Source organism: Mauremys reevesii, linkage group 10, assembly GCF_016161935.1.
Source record: "Mauremys reevesii isolate NIE-2019 linkage group 10, ASM1616193v1, whole genome shotgun sequence".
Classification (NCBI taxonomy): domain Eukaryota; kingdom Metazoa; phylum Chordata; order Testudines; family Geoemydidae; genus Mauremys; species Mauremys reevesii.
Window position 1 is genome coordinate 15,606,796 of NC_052632.1, and position 23,391 is coordinate 15,630,186.

The window sequence follows — 23,391 nt, forward strand, 5'->3', positions numbered from 1 at the left end:
CTTTATAGAAGGAATGGGCCAAATGGGGTTCTTTTGGAACTTCTAAACTGCACAAAGTCTAAATGAAAACTGTCTGCTCTCCCCATGGTATCTGAGCTGACAGCTGAGCTGCCCCTTTTGTGGCTAGGTTCTTGTAGGGTCATTTGATACTTTTTATAGCCAAGTGCCCCCAACAGATGGGAAATCAATGTGTGTCTCCTGGCCCAGCAGGCACATATCTGTAGATTCTCCCAGTAATCAAGGGTTCAGGAAGGGGGAACAGCCTTCCCCTCAGTAACCATGCAATATACTCCTCTACAGAGGCTGTAGCCAGAAACGGTTAATGGTGCAGAGGCCCCTGCTGCTGAGTCATGCAGAACTCTGGTATTAATTAACCATCTAGCTTACAAACAGGAGCAGGGCTGAAGGGAGTGGGCTGGAGAGCGGCTTCTGGTTGGTTTGAGGCTGAAGAAGAGGGTGGGCCGACAGATCCACATTGTCTCATGCAACATGTGGAGGTTCTCTTGGTGTGATTGTAGCTGAGCTGGGAGTGTGTTTGTACAGCTTGCCCTGAGCTCAAAATGTCTTTCATCCAGATAGAAGAGAACTCAAATTTCCCTCTTCAGAACCTTCCCTATGGGGTTTTCTCTACCGAGGAGAAGGTGAGTTATCTGTTGCTTTGTCTTTCAAAGATTGCTGCTGTTGTGGGTGAATCTTTTGCTCTGAAGTTCAGAAGCTATGAATGAGGAGAAAAGATTTTTTTTTTCAAATGCTGTGTGATGATCCCCGGAGGCCGGGGACAGGAAAGGCTTGCCAGGCTGGGAATCTTAGAGGTTAGCTGATTGCACTAAGAAGCTTCAGTGTATATATACTTTTCTTAATTTGATGATGACCTGAAGGCTGTTTCTTTAAAGAACTAATATTTTCTATAAGTACTTTATATGTATGTAATATGGACTTAATATATTTTGTGCTTTTGAGTATAAAAGTCTGTATTTCTTCATGCCTCTCTGTATGCTATAAAGTTTTCACTTTTTTTCTTTACCATCAGCATTATTATTATCTCCTTTATGGCTGAGTTTAACCCTTCCTTCCTCTTCTCTCTTAAAGGCCCATTTTAACTTTTATCCTATATTCTACTAATCTTAGTTGTACTGTGAAATGTTCATTGTAAGCAATATGAATTGATGTATCTGAAAGCTAAATTTGATAAAAGAAATAATCACTGTGTAAAATAATTAGGCTTTCACTGTAGATATTGAGATACAGTTAAAGTTTTATAACCATTAAAACACACATTGTCAATATACACAGTCAATATCCTTAAATAAAATTTTTATAAGCTCTCAAGTGGCATTTTTCTTATTTTGCCTGTCAGTAAATTTTGACACTTCTTGATGAAATATTTTTGTCACTTCCTGTATATACAGTGGAATTGATGTTTACTGACGTTTACTGATTAAAAATCTAATCCTTCCAAGCTAAATATCTTTTCAAGTAAGGTTTGTTTTAAACATGATAGTGGTCTACCGGGCCACAATTATAATCCTATAAATTAAGGGCCTACCCTTCATTTTTTCCCTAATTAGGATTGAGAGTCAGGAGATTTGGGTTCTGTTCCTAACCCTGTAATTGACTAGCTGAGTGACTTGGGCAAGTTAGGTCTCTTCTGTATCTTCTATATTAGTGGTTTTCAGCCTGTGGTCCATGAACTCCCGGGAGTTCACAGACTATGTCTAAAATTTCCAAAGGGATCCACACATCCATTTGAAATTTTGTAGTGGTCTGCAAATGACTCAAGGCTGAAAACCATTGTTCTATATATTTAATGTTCCATTCAACGCATATGTGCAGGGACCACACTGTGGGACTTATATTTTCTGAGACACAGTGGGTGAGATCCTATCTTTTATTGAACCAACTTCTGCTGATGAAAGAGACGTTTTCACGCTTACACTGAGCTTTTCTTCAGGTCTGAAGAAGTTGACCTGAAGAAGCTATGACCTCACCCACCTTCTCTCTCTCATATCCTGGATCCAACACAGCTACAACAACACTTATATTTTCTGGCCATACAAGAAAAACATGATTAGGGTTTTGAAAGAAGCCTAATTGAGTTAATCAATGGGAACTGGGTCCCTAACTCCCTTAGACTCCTTTTGAAGTCACCACATACCTCCAATTTACTGTTCAATGCTGCTGTTTGCAACAGATTACATTCACATATGCACGTTTAGCAATGAAATACAGGGGCCTCTGAAACACCCTCTTTCTCCCCCCCCCCCAAAACCTGTAAAGGAGAGAGCTGGCAAGCAGATACCTCTGAAAACAGAGAAGCTGGAGGATTATCAATGGTTAATGGATATTGCAGAGTCATCATAATGGTTCTCAGTTAGGCAAAAACAATGCTAGAGACTATCAGTAGTAGTTTAAAACTGAATTCCAGCATAATGGAGCCTTGGCTCTAATTATCTAGTGTTTTGCAAAGATAAAAGCTGGATGATGAAACCAAGGGCATGTCTACACTGCAATAAAACGTTTGTAGCTGGCCCTTGTTAGCTGATTTGGACGTTTGGGCTCTGGGACCTCATGAGTGGGAAAGGTCCCAGAGCCCAGGCTCCAGCCTGACCCAGCTAACATGAGCCAGCTTAACCCAAATTTATAGCCCCACAGCCCGAGCCAGCTAACATAGGCCAGCCATGGGTGTTTTACTGCAGTGCTGACGTGCCCTTAATCTGTTCGCAGATGCATGTTTGTGTGTTAATGTCTCGTGCACTTTTTCCTTCCCTAGTAACTAATCTTGCACAAATGTCTCAATCTTTTTTTAAAAAGATGATTAATATGATTTTTATACCTTTTGGAAATTAATGTCCTATCACAATATTATAATAATCACTCAGTAAAAATAACTGATTTTATTTAGGGCTACAGGTTACAAATTAACTTGTCCAGCCCTGAGATTTTTCTGGCAGGAATGCTTGCTGAATAAACATCTGGGATTATTTTCGTGCAAATCAGATTTGGGGTCTTGTTCAAAGAAAAATGGCTAAAAGCAGTTGTTTTTAATCTGTACTGGTTTTATTTTATTTTCATTAAGACAAAATTGAATATCTGTACTTTTGTTTGGGATGAAACTGGTTACTATGGCTGTATTTCATTTAAATTCACTACCAGTTGGAACTTGTGTTTGTAATGCCAAAGTGTCTTTATGATTTCAGCACAGCTGTGGTAGGGAGGATGTGGTCTGTGCCACTGCAAAGGTAGCAGTGCAAGTTCTGAACAGAGTTTGTATAGGTCCTATAAAAAACTGTCATAGATGAGCAGGGTTTTTTGTTTTTATTTTCATTTCTTTACACATGGAGGGAACCTTCCACACCAGCCTTTCCTCCTTCCCATGTGGAAGGATGGATCAGTGATAAGAGCACTAGCCTCGGACTTGGTTAACTCAGATTCAGTCCCCTGCTCTGCTACAAGCTTCCTTTGTGACCTTGGGCAATCACTTAGCTTCTCTCTGCCTCATCTGTAAAATGGGGATAATAGCACTTCTCTATCTCGTCGGGGTGAGGGGATAAACCCACAAAGATTGAGGCCCTCTGATACTATGGTGATTGGGGGGCAGGGAGGCATATGAGTACCATGGAGAAAGAGTCAGGGGGAAGGGCAATATCCTCCCCTTACCACACCCCTGGATGGTTGAGGTGGAAGGATGTCCTTCCACCCTCAAAACCTGTGAGGAATTTGCCAAAAAAATAGTGCAGCTTCCCCTGCCTTCCTCCTAGATTTTAAAATCAGCAGCCTTTGTCCATTAATTATAACTATGGTAAGGGAGGCACCAACGTAGCTCCTCAACTCCTGCCCCACTTAAACGCCTTGTACTCCACTGTTTTTCCCCAGAACCCTCATAAGAGTATTATCGGCCACAAGTATAAACATTTTTTTTCCCATTGTAGCCTAGGCACAGAATTGGGGTGGCAATTGGAGACCAGGTATTGGATCTGAGTGCTATTAAACATCTGTTCAGTGGACCAGCCCTTTCCAAGCATCAGGATGTCTTTGACCAGGTATTTATCATACAGTTTGACAACGTCTATCTCTACCATGTTTTAAATGGAATGTCATATGAAATTTTAGTGACCCAGGCTCAGATCAAGAGCATTGTGGTAGCTTACAGTTGAGTGCCTGAGTTGCTGGTTTTCCCCTCCCTTTAAAAAAAAAAAAAGGCAGGGGGGAGGATTGGGACTGATTAAACATTGTGGTGGTCCTGTTTTATGTCAGTGTAACTCTGCTAAATGGAATTACTGGCTTAAAACTGGAGTGTAACAGTGCTGGGTTGGCACTGTGTGCACACTGCTGCCCAGATGATTCTGCAGCAATCAGAAGCAGAGTGTTAGATGGTCTAACTGTGGCCCCAGTTCAGCAAAGCGCAGGCAGGCCTCTCCTTCCTGTACAGAAATGGCAGGTGTAGGGGGAGCGTGCACTTTGCTGAATTGGAACCTACATCACTTAGGAATGGAACCACTCACAAAGAGCACGCGCAATTAAAATTTAGAAAGTAGTAAAATAAATGAGCTCTCCTAAAAGTTTCTTTCATCTGATTAAGAAGTGCACTCTGGAGTGAAATCCACCTAGTTCAGAGGGCCAATACCAAGGTTTGTACATAACTCCAGTTCCACTTAAACCCCTACATTTCTGGCATCTTCATGAGGAGGAATCTCCAAGAGGAAACATCTTGGATTAAGTGGGATTAAAGTGGTACATAGACTTTGCGGGCTCTCTGCATGGGCGTGAATATAATTTATATCTCAGATCACAACTAGTCTTGTCATTGCAAGCTTCCATGGTATTTGAAGATATAGGTGGATGATGATTTTAAGTATTATTAGACTGATTTATTTATTTGGTTTGCAGGAGCACCTAGGTGCCTCTCACAGACCAGGACCCTATAGTGATAAGTGCTGTAGAAAATCGTAGTCCCTTCCCCAAAGAGATTGAAATCAAAGTATGAGACAAGAGATAAGATGTATACTGGCTGACAAGTGGGGGAGCACAAAGAAACAATGAGACCATATTAATGATCATGATAGGCAGGGTCTCTGCGCACGGAACTGCCTGTTACCTCAGGATTAGTAATTTAATCTCAGTACTGGTAACACAGGAGATATCTCACATGTACAGCAAATGCATCTGAGAAAACAAATGTTCTCTCTCACATATCTCTACCTTTATACTGTGTTTTAGCCAGCCCTTAATGACTTCATGGGGTTGGGCCATCAAGCGTGGAAGGAAGCTAGAATGTTTCTCCAAAAACTACTGTCAGCCAGTGAGCCAACACTGAGAGACAACTCTGAGCTACGGAAAAGGTGAGGCATTGGGGAGCTGGAAGTGACTCAAGATTAACACTCGTGGTTCCTTATCACACGTACAAAGCACTTTTATTTGGCTTTTCAGCCTTCTCAGGGTCTGTGTTTTGAGCTGGGGTGTTATTCCCAGCTGGAGGAGATATTCCCGAAGAGTTGGAGGAGAGGAGCAGAGTGGTTGCTATTATTGTTGAGGCTTGGGAGCTATTGCACACAACTGTTAGAAGCTGCTGGAGTGTAAACAGAAGCAATCAGTGCATCACCTAAAGAGGTGTTCTAGCCTCGCTGGCAGAGTGTCCAGTTCCCTGGAGAAGAGTAGTTGAATGTCATTGCAGTTCCAGTCTTCTCTTCCTCCCTTGATGCTTCATTTAACAGTGGCCTTGTCTAAATATTTAACATAGCCCTGGAGAGATGGATCTGTTGTTGTGTAGCTCTCAAGGCCTTTTGTAAACTTAGAAGGCACAATACAGAATCAGCATGAGGTAAACTTTCACGTGGGTTCCTTGCTGTAATGAAATCGGAGCTGGCTGCATAGATAAATATCAGTATAGTCCCATGCTGGGCCAGTGTTAGGGAAAATGGTGCCCTGAGCAAACGCAGGGGCAGCTCTCCGTACAGTGACCCCTCCCCCCACAGCTGGGGAGTGATGGGGGCAGGAAGCGGGGGAAGAGGGCATGCAGAGCTTCATGCAGCTGGGGAAGGGTCCCAGAGCTGTGTCTGACTCAGCCCTGGGAATGGCCAGTGCAGAGGAGGAGGAAATCCTGTCCCTCTCCGCCCCGCCAGGACTAGCAAGTGGAGCCTGGTGCACCATAGGAGCTCCCGGCCAGGGTGCCCCTAACCCTTCCTGTCCCTGGCTCCGGGCCCAGCGCTTGGGGGTTAAAGAGGCCTTGAGCTGGCTGGGTGGGGGGAAGAGGGTGGTCGCCCGTGCGTGTGGCCAGCCCTGGTCCCATAAATCCCATGCATGCAGCATGAAAGTCAGGGTATGTCTACACTGCAATAAAACACCTGCCACTGGCCCATGTCAGCTGACTCGAGATGGGGAGGGGCCACTATAAAATTGCATTTGAGATCCTCCGGCTCCCAGAGCTCGGGCACCAGCCCAAGCCCAGACATCTGCACTGTAATTTGATAGCCCCACATCCCGAGCCCCGTGAACCTGAGTCAGCTGTGGGTGTTTTATTGCGGTGTAGACATACCCCCCAGAGTCCTGAAAGGTTTAGCATGTGTGTGGTCAGAAAACAAGGGTGTCTTAACACCTGTACTAAGGAGAGACCTTCTGAGCTTTACAGCTGTCAGTAAAGCCTGTTTCTAGGCCTCCTGCAGGAGAGCAACTGAATCTCACACCTTCCATCCAGTAGAGGGCAGTGAGGACACACATACTCGCCTGCCAGTGCATCCCAATGGATGCATTTCCTCCCATGTAGGAAAAGAGTGAGATCTCCCAGGCATGCAACCCTTCCAGTGCTGTATTGTACATTTCCTCACTGGAGCTTGTAGAATCAGTTAACCACTTCAGTGCCATAGCAGCCTGTGCCCTCACTTTATAGACTAGGAGCTAGCGCAGGATTGCAGCAAGGCAAGATTTTTCAGAGCAGATGCCAGAATGTAGTTCGTGCAAAAAGAGACTGAACTTCATCTAAGCCAGCCCAGGGTAACGCCAGTCTTTCTGAGAGTTGTAATCTTTGTTTTGTATTTTTAGAGCATTTGTACCTCAGGCCTCTACTATAATGCACCTTCCTGCTAAAATCGGTAAGTCTCCTGAACTGATATCTACACACTGAGACTCCCACATGCCCCAGATATTCCGGATGGTCAGATTGTGGCTGTGACAAGGAATGGGTGTAAAGTAGATATTACAGATGATTAACTGCCGGCGCCATCTCTGATGTCACAAATAAAACGTGTGTGCGCCATATTTTAACGTAGATGTAAGGTCTCCAGAAGCAACTTTTACTAACTTAATCAAATCAAGGTTCCCTAGTGCCACATAATCCCTGAAGTCAGAACTATGTCTGCAAAGGCCCATATGACCCCACTGGCTTAAAGCCCTTTTCTTTAGGCAGATGATTATCTTGACTACAGAACACTGTGTCATGTAACTACAAATAACTTAAGACTCAGTTGTGCCATTTAGATCCTCCCTACCAGAGCAGTGTCATGCTTGCTCTAAGAGTGAGCACTGGGCTGAATTTTGCATTGAGGTTGCAAGGTGATTCCTGGAGGTCCTGGGTTTATGGAGGCTGGGTGTCTGGGGGACTTGTAGCTCTCATTAGGTTAAATTTATTAAGTCTGACAATTCTGGAAAGCACCAGAGCAACCATTTCCATCTATTTCTATAAGGTTGTCTGTCACTATGGTATGTGAGCACATATATTATGACCTTCAGGTGAAGGAAGAGTCAAGACGTGTGTGTGTGTGTGTGTGTGTGTGTATGAGGGATTGATTTTAACAGAGCTGATAAATACAAACCAAGGAAGGGAGATGGGGTGAAATCAGCCTTGTTTCTAACCAATGACAAGTTGAATTTCAAAAACTGTCTCTGCCACTGTGGCCTCCAAGTTCTTCTGCAGTACTACCAAGCCCAAACATTCAAACAGGTCAGGCACCAGCAGTCATCAGAGTTAAAATAAATAAATAAATAAATATTGTGGAGTTCTGTTTTTATTAGCCTTCTGGGTTTTGAGCCTTTATGGTGCATGTGGGTCAAATTTTAAGCCTTTCTCTGCAACTATAAGGGGAAGCCTTTTTTTCTTTAAATGAAAACTGAGTCTCACATAATCACCTGACTCCAGGAGCTGGGGCTATAACAAAATCGTATGAGACGTGATAAAATCACATGAATTGGCAATGCTGTTTCTGTCAGTAACTTTGGAACTGGTGCTAGACTGGGGACCTGAAGCCATGTGTGGGCTCAGCAGGTAAGGGTGGAACCAGGAAGGGTAGGAAAGTCTCTTATCTTTGGTGGTATTCATTCCCACTTCATACATTTTGAGTTCCATCAAGTATCAGAGGGGTAGCCGTGTTAGTCTGGTTCTGTAGAAGCAGCAAAGAATCCTGGGGCACCTTATAGACTAACAGATGTTTTGCAGCATGAGCTTTCGTGGGTGAATACCCACTTCTTCGGATGCAAGCAGTTGCTTGCATCCGAAGAAGTGGGTATTCACCCACGAAAGCTCGAGTTCCATCAGGGTCACCAAGGTAATTGAAGTGTGAGTCAAACCATTTCCCAAAAAGGGCACCAGGGGGCAGTAGATGTCCTGTTTACAAAATCCTTTCCTTTGTTAGCAGTACGCATTCTCAATAGCATCAGCAAAATGACAATAGAAAATGGTTAAACTATACAAAGCATGTGGCTTGTGCATATATTTGTAGCTAATGGGTTGAAATGGTGTTTTTTCTTGCTGCTCGTCACTGAAAGTTTAAAAAGATAAATAAGTTTTTTTGTAGTGTGTAACATTTACCCTCCACGTGCCATTGGCAACTGTCCCCTCTTATAGACTATCTGCATGATTACTGCAGTTTTGTGACTGCATGTTTCCAAACTCCTCTACTTCTCTCTCCTCCTCTTCTCTCTCTCTTTCTCCATCCTATTCAGGGCAACAGAATGTGGAAAGTTTATGCTCCTTTGTCCTACCAGATAAGGGTCTTTCATACAGTTGATCTATATTTTCTGCTTTTCTTTTTCCCAGGAGACTACACTGACTTCTATTCTTCAAGGGAACATGCTACGAATGTTGGGATCATGTTCCGAGGGAAAGAGAATGCTTTGATGCCTAACTGGTTCGTAGTTCAGTTATTTGTTTTCTCATATGTCGTGTTTTACGCGTGATGCAAAGGCCTGTATAACCTTACAGGGAAAAAAAGATTTCTAGTTAGTGTACATATAGCTCTGCTATGGAGCTATGATGATGTATACCAGCTGAGGACCTGTCCCCCAGTGTCTGAAACTCCACATCTCCATTCCCCACTATGTCTGAGCTGTGTTTAGTTGTTGTAGAAAGGAGCGACTGCGAGGAGTCAGTTGAAACAGTCTCTGATTCAGAGACTGTTTCATCTGAGAGTTGGTTCTTCGCATATAGCAAGAAACCAATGATTGCATGTCAGTAAATAAATCTGGATGCACCATTCAGAGGAAAAATATATTTTAAAAAGTGGTTAGATAACAGGGGAAATTTAGTAACTTACTGTAGAGTGCTTGGAGCTTCCACGGAGCATGGTTCTGGTGAATGTAATACAGCATTTAACACACACAATCAATGCTTTGCTTTAACAAGGTTGCACTTACCTGTTGGTTACCATGGCCGTGCATCTTCGGTTGTGGTGTCTGGGACACCAATTCAAAGACCAGTGGGGCAGATGCGACCTGACGATGGTGAGTTCCTGGTCATGCCATTGAAATGCTCTGCTCTCCTTAGTGAGCAGCATGGCATTGGAATATGTTTGGCCGCCTCTTGTCTTTTCTAGCTTCATTGCTTGTTTATTTTAGTGTCATAATGCACCTTTCTGTCTGTTTAATTCACAGCTAAACCTCCAGTGTTTGGTGCTTGCAAACTTTTGGACATTGAGTTAGAAATGGTAGGATGTATTTATTGTATTACAACTTTCCCTTTAATAAAAGAGAGTAAAAAGTTGAGCTTGTTATGAAAACATAACAGGACATCGGTTATATACAGTCTTCTAGCACCTCCCTCTGGGTGGTATATTGCCTGCTGTAGAACTTGCTTCAAAGGGGAGAATTCAATGCCTAAGCGTTGCATGGGAAAGAGCAATTCTAGGCTAACTTCTCTCTGGTATCATTCCAGTTCAAGGGGTATGAAAGACAGTGGCTGCATCATGGGGACTGGTAGGTAGGGTGTATTTTAGTGAGACTCTTGTAGGAAATACCGAATATATTCATTTTCTATTAGCCCATGGCGTGCCCCTTAGCCAGTCTCTATGCTGATAACCTAATCAGCTGTAGCTGCGAAGGTCTAAGCGGAGGTGGCAGAGGGATGGAGAGAAGGGAAGATTCCTTGGTTAGGCAAATGGGAAGCATAAAGTTCGCTGCATAAGATTCTGTTACAGGAATTTAGAACCTCTGCACAGGGAGACTTGATCATATTTCTTAATGCGCTAGCTATAGCTCTGCGCATGTGGCAGCTGCAGTTTAAATGAGAGTCCCTTTTGGCAAATTCAGGCCCTGAGTTTAATGACTGACTCTTATCAGCTCACTGCTATTTAGGTGGTTCAACCCTGCTCTCTTGCATGGGGAAAGGAAAAAGCTGTAACTCTTGTTTCATCTGCACAAGGAGATTCCAGTTAAAGTTAAGACGGAAAGCAAGTAAAATCGCATTCTACTCTATCTGTCTTGTCTTAGCACTACCTGTAGGGGATTAGTCTTGGTGTAAACAAAGGTTTTATTTTCCAAACTTTGACTTGGTTAAAGCATTTTCTTTTCCATTTCAGGCGTTCTTTGTAGGCCCCGGAAACAAGTTTGGGGAGCCTATCCCAATCAACAAAGCTCACGAGCACATTTTTGGAATGGTCCTTATGAATGACTGGAGTGGTAATAAGTGTTACTCTGATTCCCTGGGGGAATGCCTTTTGCTGTTACATAATATTGACAGATATTGTATTTGTTTTAAATGATAGAAATATAAACTACTCAGGACACTGATGGGCCGAGGGTAGTGGGATGGAATACAGTCTACAACTTTCAGGCATTGGTTCAAATCCAGCTCAGGTCAGTAGTGACTAAGAGCTACTGCTAATGGAGATCATCTAGCTGTCCTCATGAAATTAGCTGATTTAAGTCTAATTCTTGCTTATCAGGGACATAACCTAAAAGATTACCACAGCTGGTGCTCCCAGCAGAGGGTAGCTGTAGATTAGAGGGGAAAGAGTTAGCAATTATAACATATTCCCTAGAGTAGACACAGGTGAACACTTTTTAGCTCGATTTAACTAATCAAGGTGGACCTTAAGATTTACTTCCATTTAACTAGTTGAAATCAAAGATGTTAACCCGTGTCTAGGCTAGGGAAAAATATTGGCTGGGTTGGAGTTAGCTAACGTGTGTGTTCAGGTTTAGTTAACATTGGCCTCTTTCTAAGCTAGACCTACCCAGAGGACTTTGAACTGTGCTTTTGAGCCCTTCAGATGACTGCTTGAGGTTATGATTGAACTATCCTGGGCAAGCGGGTGATATTTCATTGCTTGTTCTGTGGATGGTGGTGGCTGTTGGTGTGCAGAGCTCTTCATCTGGCTCTCTATCACTGGCCTGGGGTCCATGTAACTCTGAACATTTCATTATATTTCGTTGATTTTCCTTTTTTTCAGCTCGAGACATTCAGAAGTGGGAATATGTTCCACTGGGTCCATTTCTGGGCAAGAGCTTTGGCACAACCATCTCACCGTGGGTTGTTACTATGGAAGCTCTCATGCCATTTGTGTTGCCAAACCCCATCCAGGTTAGCAAGAGAACAGCTGGGTCACTAGAAATGATTTGAGTGAAAATAGAATGGGGGTCTCTAGGTTCTGAGAACAAAAACGCTCGGTTGTACCAGCACCTTTCTACTGACTTCAAGGCTTGATCCTGCCTCCAAGATGTGGGATGACATCCTGGCCCCACTGAAACCAATGGGAAAATGCCCATTGTTTTCAGTCATGGTGCGTACGGCTGCATAGCTTTGAAAACCCAAGTGCTTACAATAAATGGTAGGGATGATGGATTCTAGCTAAAGTGTTCTGATCAAGAGGCAAACCTGCCCATAGTTTGAGGGTATTTGATTCTATGGTATGTAGCCATTTAATTAGACTTAATACGGTGAAGAGAGTTTACAAGTCGCTCTTCTCTGTGTGAACTAAACAGCTCAGGTCTGAAACTGCAAGCCTTCTGCAAGCTTTGAGTACACACAGTGTGCCAAATGGGGACAAAGATGCACTAAAATTCTATTTGGGTGGGTTTAACAACCATGTGAAAAATCAAGAGCACTTTTGGAGGCCAAGAGAAAAAGTGCATTTGATTAAATGAATACCTTGGTAGTGGTATAAACATTTGTGACATAATTGTGTATGTGAAACAGTAGCTTAGGCAATTATTCATGAAGGCAAGGGGACTGGAAAAATGCGTGCCCTGAGAAAGGGACACATGGTACTCAGCAGAGCCTTGTGAAGAGAGCTGTTACAAAATGTCCCAAGGTATGTACTAGTCTTTTCTCTTTCCTTTTGGCCTTCAGGCTGTAATGCCTGTTATATGCTTTCAGGTTCCCAAGCCACTGCCATACCTCTGTGATGAAGAGCCCTATACTTTTGACATAAATCTCTTTGTTGCTATCAAAGGTACAGTAAATGATGTGTGGAGTTAGTGATGTACAATCCGCCATATGTTTCAGACATTTGTTCCATCAATTCTGCGATCCTGATTTCTGCATAGGGCAATACTTGCTGAGTCAGAGGAAGGTAAAAACGCTCATAATGTGCCTACTCGCTAGTGCAGGGCTGTGCTATGGGAAATAGTCCTCTTGCGGTGGCTGCATATGACCATTTTACAACCTAAAGAATTATCGTAGATTTTTAATGTTCCAATAGCTCTTAGACACCCAAGCGGGCTCAGAGCTCCACTGTGCTGGTGTTCTGTGGAAACAGAGTAAAAGACACAGTCCCACCTCCAATGACTTTGCAGTCTAATTAAAACAAGATGCAGCAAGTGGGTGGTAACAAATCGGCAGGAACAGACAGAGGGAAGACCAGGGAAAGAGTACTAAGAGTGTGTGTTTTACTAGAGGTGAAAGATGTCCCGAAATGAGTATAGGGATCAGAACACGACCCTCTGATGCTGCGCTTAATGTGCGGGACTATCATGGTCCTGCTGTTGAATGTGTGTCAGTAGAAGAGGAGCTCAGCACCCTAAAACCCAGTTAGGCCAGCAAGGGGGTGCAGGAGATTGTGTATCTTCCATCTCTTGACTTTCAGTCCCCAACACATCCCCTTCACGGCTGCAGTTCGTGGCCTCTTGGGATGATGCAGCAAAAGTTTGATACAGTGAATCAAAGAGAGAACTGGGTTGGGCCAATGGTTAAGACACTACCCTGTACTATGGAGTCTCAGACTCAATTCCTTGTTCTGCCACAGTTTTCCCATGTGACCTTGGGCATGTCACTTAGTCTCTCTGTGCCATTGTAAAATGGGAATGATATTCTACGGATGGGGTCCATATGAGGACTTTATCTTCAACATGATTCTAGCTTAAGTATCATGCAAATGAAAATAGCAAAGGAGATTTTCCTTTTAATAATACTGTGTATTTCTGTAGATCCTGCCATTAGTACGAAATAAGCCTTGCAACTCCCCTGTAAGATAGGGAAATAATATCTCCATTTTGTGGTGAGGGAATCAGAGGTAGAAGAGATTAAGTGACTTAGTCACAGGAGAAGTCTGTGGCAGAGCAGGGGATAGAAACCAGATTGTTTGTTTGACTTGTACTTGGAATTGTACTTCCTCCCCTGGCAGTCTTTCATACCAGGACAGAGCATGTCATTGCTTATTCTCTACTGAGCCTGACAGTGGTAATGGAAGCCTCTGTCCAGCCATAAAATGAAAATGCCATAGACATCTTCACCGATTGCTTTTTTCCTCCTTTCCCTTTAGGAGAAGGAATGAGCAACCCAGCCACGATATGCAAATCAAACTTTAAGGTAACTTTGTTTTCCCCCTTATTATCTCCTGTGTCCCTATTGTAATTTTCCATGCCCCGCCCCCAACATCTAGCCTTCTTAAGGTATGTCTACACGGCAGTAAAAGACCCGTGGCTGGCCCGGGTCAGCTGAGTTGGACTGCGGGGCTATAAAATTGCAATGTAGACATTTGGGCTCAGGCTGGAGCCTAGGCTCAGAGACCCTGTGAGGGGGTGTGGTCACAGAGCCTGGGCTCCACCCCAAGTCTGAACAGCTGCATATAATTGTATAGCCCAAGTCAGCTGACCAGACCAACCACAGGTCTTTTATTGCATGTAGACATACCCTTAAGGTCAACACCTGGACTTCTGTTAAGGTCACTTTTTTATACTTACCTGTGGGCTTTTCTCATCGATCTTCTTTGAACTTCATTTAAAAACCTCCTCACTAGGTTAGCGAGTCAGTGTCTAAAGAGGCTCTTTTCCTTGAAAGTCATATTAGTAACATGACTGATGTCTGTGCTGTACTGCCAGGTACCTGCACTGCTGCCAGCTGCCCTTTCACAATTATTAGGGCTGGTCGACTTGTTACATTGCACAGAGATTTCTGACTCTGGTAGCCACAAATTGCCGTTAACCCCAACATTAATGCCACGCCTTCAGGTGCTAAAATCCTTCTACACAGGATTCCATTGACATGTGCTTATTCCTGCTGACGGCAAATACTCGTATAGAGTGGGCCTGATTGAAAGTCCATTATGTCCTTGGAAAGGTTCCCATTGACTCCACTGAGCTTTGGACCAGGCCAGTTGGGGTATTTAATATGCTGTATGTTGTGAAAGCATGGTCACAATAGTTGCGTCTCATCTCTTCAAACATAACCTATTTGTATTCAGGCCATACATCTGGAGACCAATCAATGAGCCAGAGGATCAATTTAAAGTAATTACAAATGTTCCATTTAGGCTGCTGAAGGCTCCTGATTAGATAAGGATGGCGTTCTTGTGGGCTAATGTTTAACAGTATGATCCAGGAAGAATGAAATGCATTTTGTACAGACTAGTGACATCTGTGAGTTATGTTTGTCCTTCACTTTCCCCCTTTTTCCAGTACATGTACTGGACCATGAAACAGCAGCTGGCTCATCACTCCATCAATGGATGCAACCTCAGACCTGGAGATCTCCTGGCATCTGGAACAATCAGTGGACCTGTAAGCATTTAACTAACAGCTGTCACTAATAACAAAGTACTCAGCCATTAGAAACTGATCAGATGTGACCTTGGCCTTAAATCCACTTTGTTTTACTATGGACATCTTTGTAGTTCTTGCTCAGTCTTTTTGGAGTACCTTTTTTTTTTTTTTAAAAGCTTTCCTACTGTCAGTATCCATAAAAGCCCGTTGTGGTATTTTAGAGGCAACAATATTCATGCACAAAAGTAGCCCAATCCTGCTGTGAGTTACAGCTGCTATCTCATTGTTAAAAACAAACCCCACAACAACAGTATGTTGAGATCGATGGAGGACAACCTCTAGAGCAGTGGTTTTCAAACTGCAGGAATGGAAGGCACCAGGCCGTTAAAAGTCCCATCGGCGGTGCTGCCGGGCTAAGGCAGGCTGGTCCCTACCTGTTCCAACACCGCACTGTGCCCCGGAAGCGCCCAGCAGCAGGTCCAGCTCCTAGGCGGAAGGGCCACAGGGCTCCGCGCTGCCCCTGCCCCAAGCACCGGCCTAGGAGCCAGATCTGCTACTGGCTGCTTCCAAGGCACAGTGCGGTCTGTGGTGCCAGGACAGGTGGGAAGCCTGCCTCTGCACCCTGGCTGCACCGCTGACTGGGAACCACTAGAAGTGAGCCCCCTCCCGCACCCCAAACCCCTCATCCCTGGCCCCACCCCAGAGCCTGCACCCAGAGCCCTGACCCCCTCCCGCAGCCCTCACCCCCACACCCTAATCCTCTGCCCCAGCCCTGAGCCCCTCCCACACCCCAAACCCCTCATCCCCAGCTCCATTGGGTCACAGGCATCAACAATTTTCTTAAACTGGGTCGCCAGAAATAGTTTGAAAACCACTGCTCTAGATAATATAAATGTTACTGTTGTTCGAAGTGTTAACACTTCCAAGTCTCTCAATTCCGTATGACCCTAGTTTCATAGTCCATTCTTTTAATTTATACTGCACTGGTGTTGCACTGTGCTTAGAAAATGCAAAACCCACTTTCTCCAATGTATTTTTTGGGGATTCACAGAGCTCTGTCTCCTGACCAGCACATTGCTGGACATTGTTCAGTGGTGGACCGAGGAGTGATGTGGTGGTTTCTTTCCTCTTGCTGAAATAGAAAATAAGGACAGGTTAAGATTTCATAACCTGGTGTCCAATAGCCTATAAAGTCATTGGGAGACTTTCCACTGGGAAACATCAGTGGGGGTTGGGTCTTGCTCCTAGTCACCTAGTGCATTGCCCTCTGTCCTATAAGGCTCCAGTAGCATGCCAGTGTAATAAAGCACGTACACCATCCTGCTAGAGTGTACACACATGTACAAGTGAAGTGCTTTTTCTTCTCTCTAGCACATCATGCTGCAGATTTACATTAAAATCCTTTAAACATTTAACAACGTAGCATTCCTCTGCACAATGAAATGTGAATGGGACTCTGAAATGTAGCAACAGACAGATACTTGAGAGGCAGAAATACTACGTAGATTTGTCTCCGTACTTCCTTGAACAGGATCCAATTTTTCCGTATAGCGCCCACTACTAAAGCTAATGATACCAAAGAGAAGATTGCTTTAGGCAATTGTGGCCTCCAGCAAGTAAGGAGTTAAAAACCAAAGACAGGCGAGTAGGCTAGCACATCAATGAACCGGATCAATGACTGTTACTGGCAAGGTTCCATTGCACAGAATCCAACAATATATTTGTTTTCTCACTCCCAGCAGCAGGGGGGTCGGGGGTTAACGGTAGTACACACATGTGGAATGGGTTTACAGTTCTGTTACTAACTTCTGCTTTGAAGGATCCGGAGAACTTTGGCTCCATGCTGGAGATGTCATGGAAGGGAACAAAAGTAATTGACCTTGGGAATGGACATTCTCGTAAATTTCTGCAGGATGGGGATGAAGTCATTATAACAGGTAACAACCAAATGATTATGGGTGTGTTCTCTTGGTACTGTGAGCTAGCTTAGAAGCATGGTGTGTGGCCCATAGTTGTTTTATATACAGGAACTCCTCACTTAGTCATCCCGGTTAATGTTGTTTCAGTGTTAAGTCCCTGATCAATTAGGGAACATGCTTGTTTAAAGGTGTAAAATGCTCCCTTGGGCAGCCACCTGTTTTGTCCACTGCTTGCAGGAAGAGCAGCCCGTTGCAGCTAGCTGGTGGGTGGTTGGAACCAAGGGGGACCAGCAGCCCCCCTATCAGCTCCCCACTCCCCTAAGTTCCCTGTGCAGCAGCTGTCCCTCCCACCACTGCCTTGGAGCTGCCCCCAGAGACTCCTGCTTGCTGTATGGAGGAAGGGAGGAAAAAGGGGGGCTAATGTCAGGGTGTCTCCTCCTCCCCTCTGCTCCTGCACCCCACTTACCCCATCTTCCATAGAGCGGGGGGGGGACACACAATGGAGGGAGGGAGCTTCTAGGCAGTAGCTGCTGTCTCAGGTCTCAGCAAGCTGATTTAATTAACAAGGCAGTGTACTTAAACCTGGGGTCAGCTACTTAAAGGGGAAATGCGCATTTTTTTTCCTCTCACATACAGGGTGTGTGTCTGTCTGCCATCTCTCCTTTCCTGCTGCCTTATAGAGTATTGTGAGAATTAACCCTTGAGGGCTCAGTCAATTGCTAGTTCATTTAGCAGTAAGGCATTCCCTGGGAAATATCCCACCCTCTGACTCTTCCACCTCAACCAGGCTTCACAATCATCATCACTGTGTACCAATATTAAATTGTTTGTTTAAAACTTTGTGTGTGTGTGTGTGTGTGTGTAGTGTTTTGTCTGGTGAAAAAAATTTCCCTGGAGCCTAACCCTCTCATTTACATTCATTCTTATGGGGAAATTGGATTCGCTCAGATTTAGGGTAAATTTGTCGGCCCAATTATCACAACAGGTGCCAACTGAATTTCAATAGGATTTGAGTGCCTGCCTCCCTTAGGCTCCTCTGAAACTCCCAGCCAAAGCCTACATGCACTTGAGCCATTTGTCCTGGCTGCAGGATCCAAACCCAGAATCCTAGATCTAAACTCTTTTGAATATGGGAGAGGAGGTTCCAATTCAAATTCCTGGATCCAAACCCAACTCCTGTGTGTTTTAGTTCAAGGTCAGATTCAGAACCAGAAATTACTTTTTTCCTCCTGCTTCTGATACGGGGTAAAGCCATTCTTGTGAGATTTTTTTTTTGGCCCAAGTTTGCAGCCATCTCCTCAGTTCCTCTGCTGGCCATTTTAGAGAACTGTTTGTTTGTGAAATTCTTCACGTCAACAAATCTCACTAGCCAGAAACCACCAATGATCTGAACAGCTTCTTCGATTCCCCGCCCACAACCGGTCTTACACACATACTAAGTGGAGTAGCCCACAGGATTTGCACAGACAATGAAGCTGCCAAAGTGATAGGAAGAATTCAGTTCATGTGACTTGAACAAGAGAAAACAACTGTGACTAAGTCATGGAAGCTGGTACATATGTCTGGTGAGAGGAATGTTGTTTGGGAAACATGCAAGGACTATCATAGAGGGGGAAATACCTACAACACAGAGGCAAAACTAGGGTGCCTTCCCCAGCTGGGTATCTCTGCAATTAGGGAATGACCACAAGAAAATAATTCTAGCCAAGTGAAGGAGCATCAGTGCAAGGTCTGAGCATGAATCTAAGCAAACACTGCAGGGACACGTCAAAGAGAGCACTGAAATAAATGAGGTGGCAAGATCCAGCACACGGTGGTGCATGCACATCAGTACAGCCCATTACCCCCTTCGAAAGCATCAATAAGATTAACAGCTCTGACATCACAAGAGCAGGCCCTGTAATAGATCCCCTGAACCCAGAACAGGAATGACTGAAACTGACAACAGCTGCAATAAATGAGCTGAGATATCCAGAGGGGTAATGGTGACAGTATGATGGACAAGAAGGCAATGAAGATTTCCATGCAGAGATGGACGTGGAGCCTCGCCATGTATTCACTTCTCTATGGGTCTGTTGGGAGAGCACATACATGACAGTGTAGAAGGTGTGGAATTTACCATTGCACGGGGGTGACCTCTGCACACAAGTGGTGTAGATGAGGTGAATGAAGTGCAGATCCTGTAGTAGTTACATTTCAGAACTGCCTCTTGCTTTTTAAATCACTGTTGCAGCTGCCCCCACTACCACTCCCCACCACCTGCTAATAGGCAGACTCCCCTTGTCTGGGGTTACCATATGTCCTGGTTTTCCAGAACATTGCCTCCTTTTTTGAGTCTCCATCCTCTGTCCTGGCAGATTTTTCAAATAACAGGAAATGTTCTGGATTTTTGCAGAGCAGATACTGTAGCTCAGAAAGAGCCCCAGTTGGTCTGCTTCCTGATTGGTCCCTCTTCTGCATCTGCAGCTGATTGGTCCATTTTTCTGCAGCCACATCTGCCTGACTCCCAGCCCTGGGTAGGGGAGCAGGAGGCCCTGAGTGATGGTTGTCGCTGCGTCCTGCTCTTGCGCCAGCCGCCCTGCCACCATGGCAGGGAGCGACGCTGGCCCCACCTCCAGTGAGTACCCCTGCCGCAGGTACCACCTCCAGCACCCCCAACTGTACTCTCCTTTCAACCACCCCCCCACACACACCTCGCAGTGTCCTCTTCTGGGGAACCTGAAATCTGGTAACCCTACACTTGTCTCCTCTTTCTGCAGGCCAGAGCTGAGCTAGCAATACACCACTCACGGCATTGTCTGCTTCTAAGCAGAATGTGGAACAAAGGGGAGCATTTCCCCATATCTTCCATCTCGATATGCACTGTGCATTATCTGATGTAAAACAGCTACCACTTGTGAGATTATTCTTTATTGACACAGATTCTGCCACTTAAGACAAGTCAGCTAGATCAGAAAAGTTCAAATTTCAGTGCTTGGACACTCAATCCATACTCAGGCACTGGAATTAGTAGCCTGATTTTCAGATACTGAGTGTCTCAGATTGGTGCTCCAGTTCCCTAAAGCAGTGGTTCCCAAACTTGGGACGCCGCTTGTGTAGGGAAAGCCCCTGGCGGGCCGGTTTGTTTACCTGCTGCGTCCGCAGGTCTGGCTGATCGCAGCTCCCACTGACTGCAGTTCCCTGCTCCAGGCCAATGAAGTAAATAAGATGAAATTCAATAAGGACAAATGCAAAGTACTCCATTTAGGAAGGAACAATCAGTTGCACACATACAAAATGGGAAATGACTGCCTAGGAAGGAATACTGCGGAAAGGGATCTGACAGTCATAGTGGACCACAAACTAAATGAGTCAACAGTGTAACACTGTTGCAAAAAAAGCGAACACCCTTCTGGGATATCTTAGCAGGAGTGTTGTAAGCAAGACCCAAGAAGTAATTTTTCCGCTCTACTCTGTGCTGATTAGGCCTCAACCGGAGTATTGTCCAGTTCTGGGCACCACATTTTAAGGAAAGATGTGGACAAATTGGAGCGAGTCCAGAGAAGAGTGGGAAAAAATGATTAAAGGTCTAGAAAACATGACCTATGAGGGAAGATTGAAAAAATTGGGTTTGTTTAGTCTGGAAAAGAGAAGACTGAGAGGGGACATAAGTTTTCAAGTACATAAAAGGTTGTTATAAGGAGGAGGGAGAATAATTCTTTTTCTTAACCTCTGAGGATAGGACAAGAAATAATGGGCTTAAATTGCAGCAAGGGAGGATTAGGTAGGACATTAAGAAAAACTTCCTGTCAGGGTGGTTAAGCGCGTGAATAAATTGCCTAGGGAGGTTGTGGAATCTCCATCATTGGGGATTTTTAAGAGCAGGTTGAACAAACACCTGTCAGGCATGGTTTAGATAATATTTAGTCCTGCCACAAGTGCAGGGGACTGGATTAGATGACCCCTCTCGGTCCCTTCCAGTCCTATGATTCTGTGAAGATTGGGAGAGCACAAAGGTGGCTTTTCCCATTGTCCCTCTGGGCTGCGAGTTCTGTGAGCCTAGCTCAACGGAGAGTGGCCACATGACTAAACAACATTTGGACTGCACAGGCTGGTTGATAGCACAACTCACCAGCTGCTACACCTAACATGAATTGTAGCCTGTAGCTACATTCCCACTGCATTGCTAGCTTAAGTGTCAGCAGCACTCAAGCTTCAGTCCACTCTCCACCACCCCAATGGACCAGCTAGTTCTCATTTAAAGCATCACTTTACCTGAGCTAGAGATTTGTGTGTGTAGACAGGAATCAGGTTAGGGGTAACATTGAGTTATACCTTGAGCTAACAATGCAGTAAAGACAAGCCCTCAGTAAGAAGATACAAATTATATGAATAACATTAACTCTTTCTCTGTTAATAGTAATTCAGGGACAGATGAATCACTGGAACTACTGTACCATTTAGTTACATGCAGGGAAGAATGCATCTTTCATCATTTTTGAAGAATCCATCTTTAGACAATAAAATTGCCCCTTAAAATAAACTGTTCACAGGACATGTTATATCACTGTTGTCGTTCCCTTCACTAAACATTATCAGCTGAGGTCTACAATAATTCTGTCTGTTGCTTCATCTAAGAATAACGTCTTCAGATACGCCTGAAGCATACGGGCTGAAATGTCTTCAGCTGACTTTCCTTTCCTGCTCTCTGCAAGCTGAACTAATGGATTGCTCTTTCCGAATACATACAGCACGTGGCAGAATGAACCAGTACTGAGGGGGGACTTATAGCACCCACATACCTCAGGATTGTGGAATTAAAAAAAAAGTAGGATAGTAGGTCAGAATGTCAACTCTCACAGCTCGCATGAATATTGAGGGGTCAAATCGTTCCCTAGTTCCAAATGTAATCAAGGACGGGTAACATTGGCAGCAGTCGTAGACTTTCATTATCTGTTTATATAACTGAGCATAGCCGGACATCTTGGGCCAGATCCTCAGCTGGTGTCAATGGAGCTGTGCCAATACAGTTTAATGGATCTGCCCATTAGTTTTTTGGGTTTTTTTAGTTGTAGCTGCTCCATTGATGGTCTGGAAAGCTAAGGATTCTCCTAAGGCTGCTCTAAGCTATGCCAGGGACCAGGCCAGCATAGAACTGGGACCCACAAATATTGCCTTACAGCCCCCTCCCCACAGTGGTATCCAGTGTGTATTGGCCTGATCAAAAGCCCCTCAATGTCAATGGGAAACTTTGGGTCAATGGGGTTTGGATCACCCCAACTGAGCACAGCTAAGAAGCTAGGCCTACATCAGTGTATTTACATTCATTTCATTCCTTTTCATGTTGGTACTGCAGTTTGTACTATTTTTATTTTATTTTATTTTATTTTATTTTTTACTTGTAAAAATCCACTAGGTGCCCCTCTGGTGACTCTTTTCCTCTCCCCATTGCAGGTCACTGCCAGGGAAATGGGTACCGCGTGGGGTTTGGCCAGTGTTCAGGAAAAGTGCTTCCAGCGATCTCTGCTCCGTGATTACCTGCACAAGGTGACTTTCCAGGAAGGGAAGAAGCCTAGCCACATCCCTGATGTAACCATTCTCTGACATAAAGAAATTAAAATCCGTGTGCGCACATGCACGCATTCAGTTTTCAAATCAGTATTTTTGATATAAATGATTGGAGTTTCTCAAGTATATTAACTGTTATCAATAAATATCTTAATGATGCAGTTGCCTTCGGTGTCGTCGTCGTCTTCTTATGACTGTAATACTGTCCTGGTTAAGTCCCCATAGATGTAAGTAGAGTCCTCATACACAGTCCATTAGTAGTGGGCATTCTGAGCTGGGGCACCCTGATTTTCTCCAAGTACCTTGACAGATGTAAACACCAATGAGTCAGAGGAGGAGCTTTGCACGGTACAAGACAAGAGTAGATGGATTATATTAGCAAAGAAAATGTAGACCGAACATTTTGAGCCATGAATGGGGCGGGTTCTTGTAGAGTAACCTTCTGTGAGAAGTGGGGGGACACCTTATTGTTGAGACACTTAAAAGCACTACAGCAAGCAAGGAAAATAAGGGAATCTTTGCATCAGTCTTCACCACAGAGAATAATTGGGAGATACCTGCCCCAGAGTTACTCTTGCAGGCAATTCAGGGGAGATAGTACTAGGGACTGAGATGTTGCCTAGATTGATAGCTTGAATGCTAAAGAGTCACCAGGATGGGATGGGAAATTCTTTCAGAATTCCTGGATTAAAGAATTAAGTGGATGAACTGCTGGCAGAAATACAGGAAGAGATTCTCCCCA

At 44.3% G+C, this 23,391-nt stretch overlaps 1 protein-coding gene across 3 annotated transcripts; it reads left to right on the forward strand.

Moving 5' to 3' along the window:
- Positions 1 to 276: 276 nt before the first annotated feature.
- Positions 277 to 22,815, forward strand: FAH (fumarylacetoacetate hydrolase). 3 transcript variants are annotated; one of them, XM_039493353.1, is made up of 14 exons: positions 277 to 641; positions 3,930 to 4,040; positions 5,218 to 5,339; positions 7,036 to 7,085; positions 9,026 to 9,116; positions 9,611 to 9,708; positions 9,859 to 9,911; positions 10,782 to 10,881; positions 11,655 to 11,785; positions 12,581 to 12,656; positions 13,965 to 14,011; positions 15,100 to 15,201; positions 17,003 to 17,120; positions 19,569 to 19,821. In XM_039493353.1, exons 1-14 carry the CDS (start codon positions 561 to 563, stop codon positions 19,721 to 19,723), a joined length of 1,335 nt encoding a protein of 444 aa, XP_039349287.1. In that variant the 5' UTR covers positions 277 to 560; the 3' UTR covers positions 19,724 to 19,821. The 3 variants fall into 3 exon arrangements, with proteins under 3 accessions (XP_039349287.1, XP_039349289.1, XP_039349288.1); XM_039493355.1 differs by lacking the exon at positions 19,569 to 19,821 and adding an exon at positions 21,502 to 21,773 and having other exon boundaries at positions 280 to 641; XM_039493354.1 differs by lacking the exon at positions 19,569 to 19,821 and adding an exon at positions 22,536 to 22,815 and having other exon boundaries at positions 283 to 641.
- Positions 22,816 to 23,391: the final 576 nt, after the last annotated feature.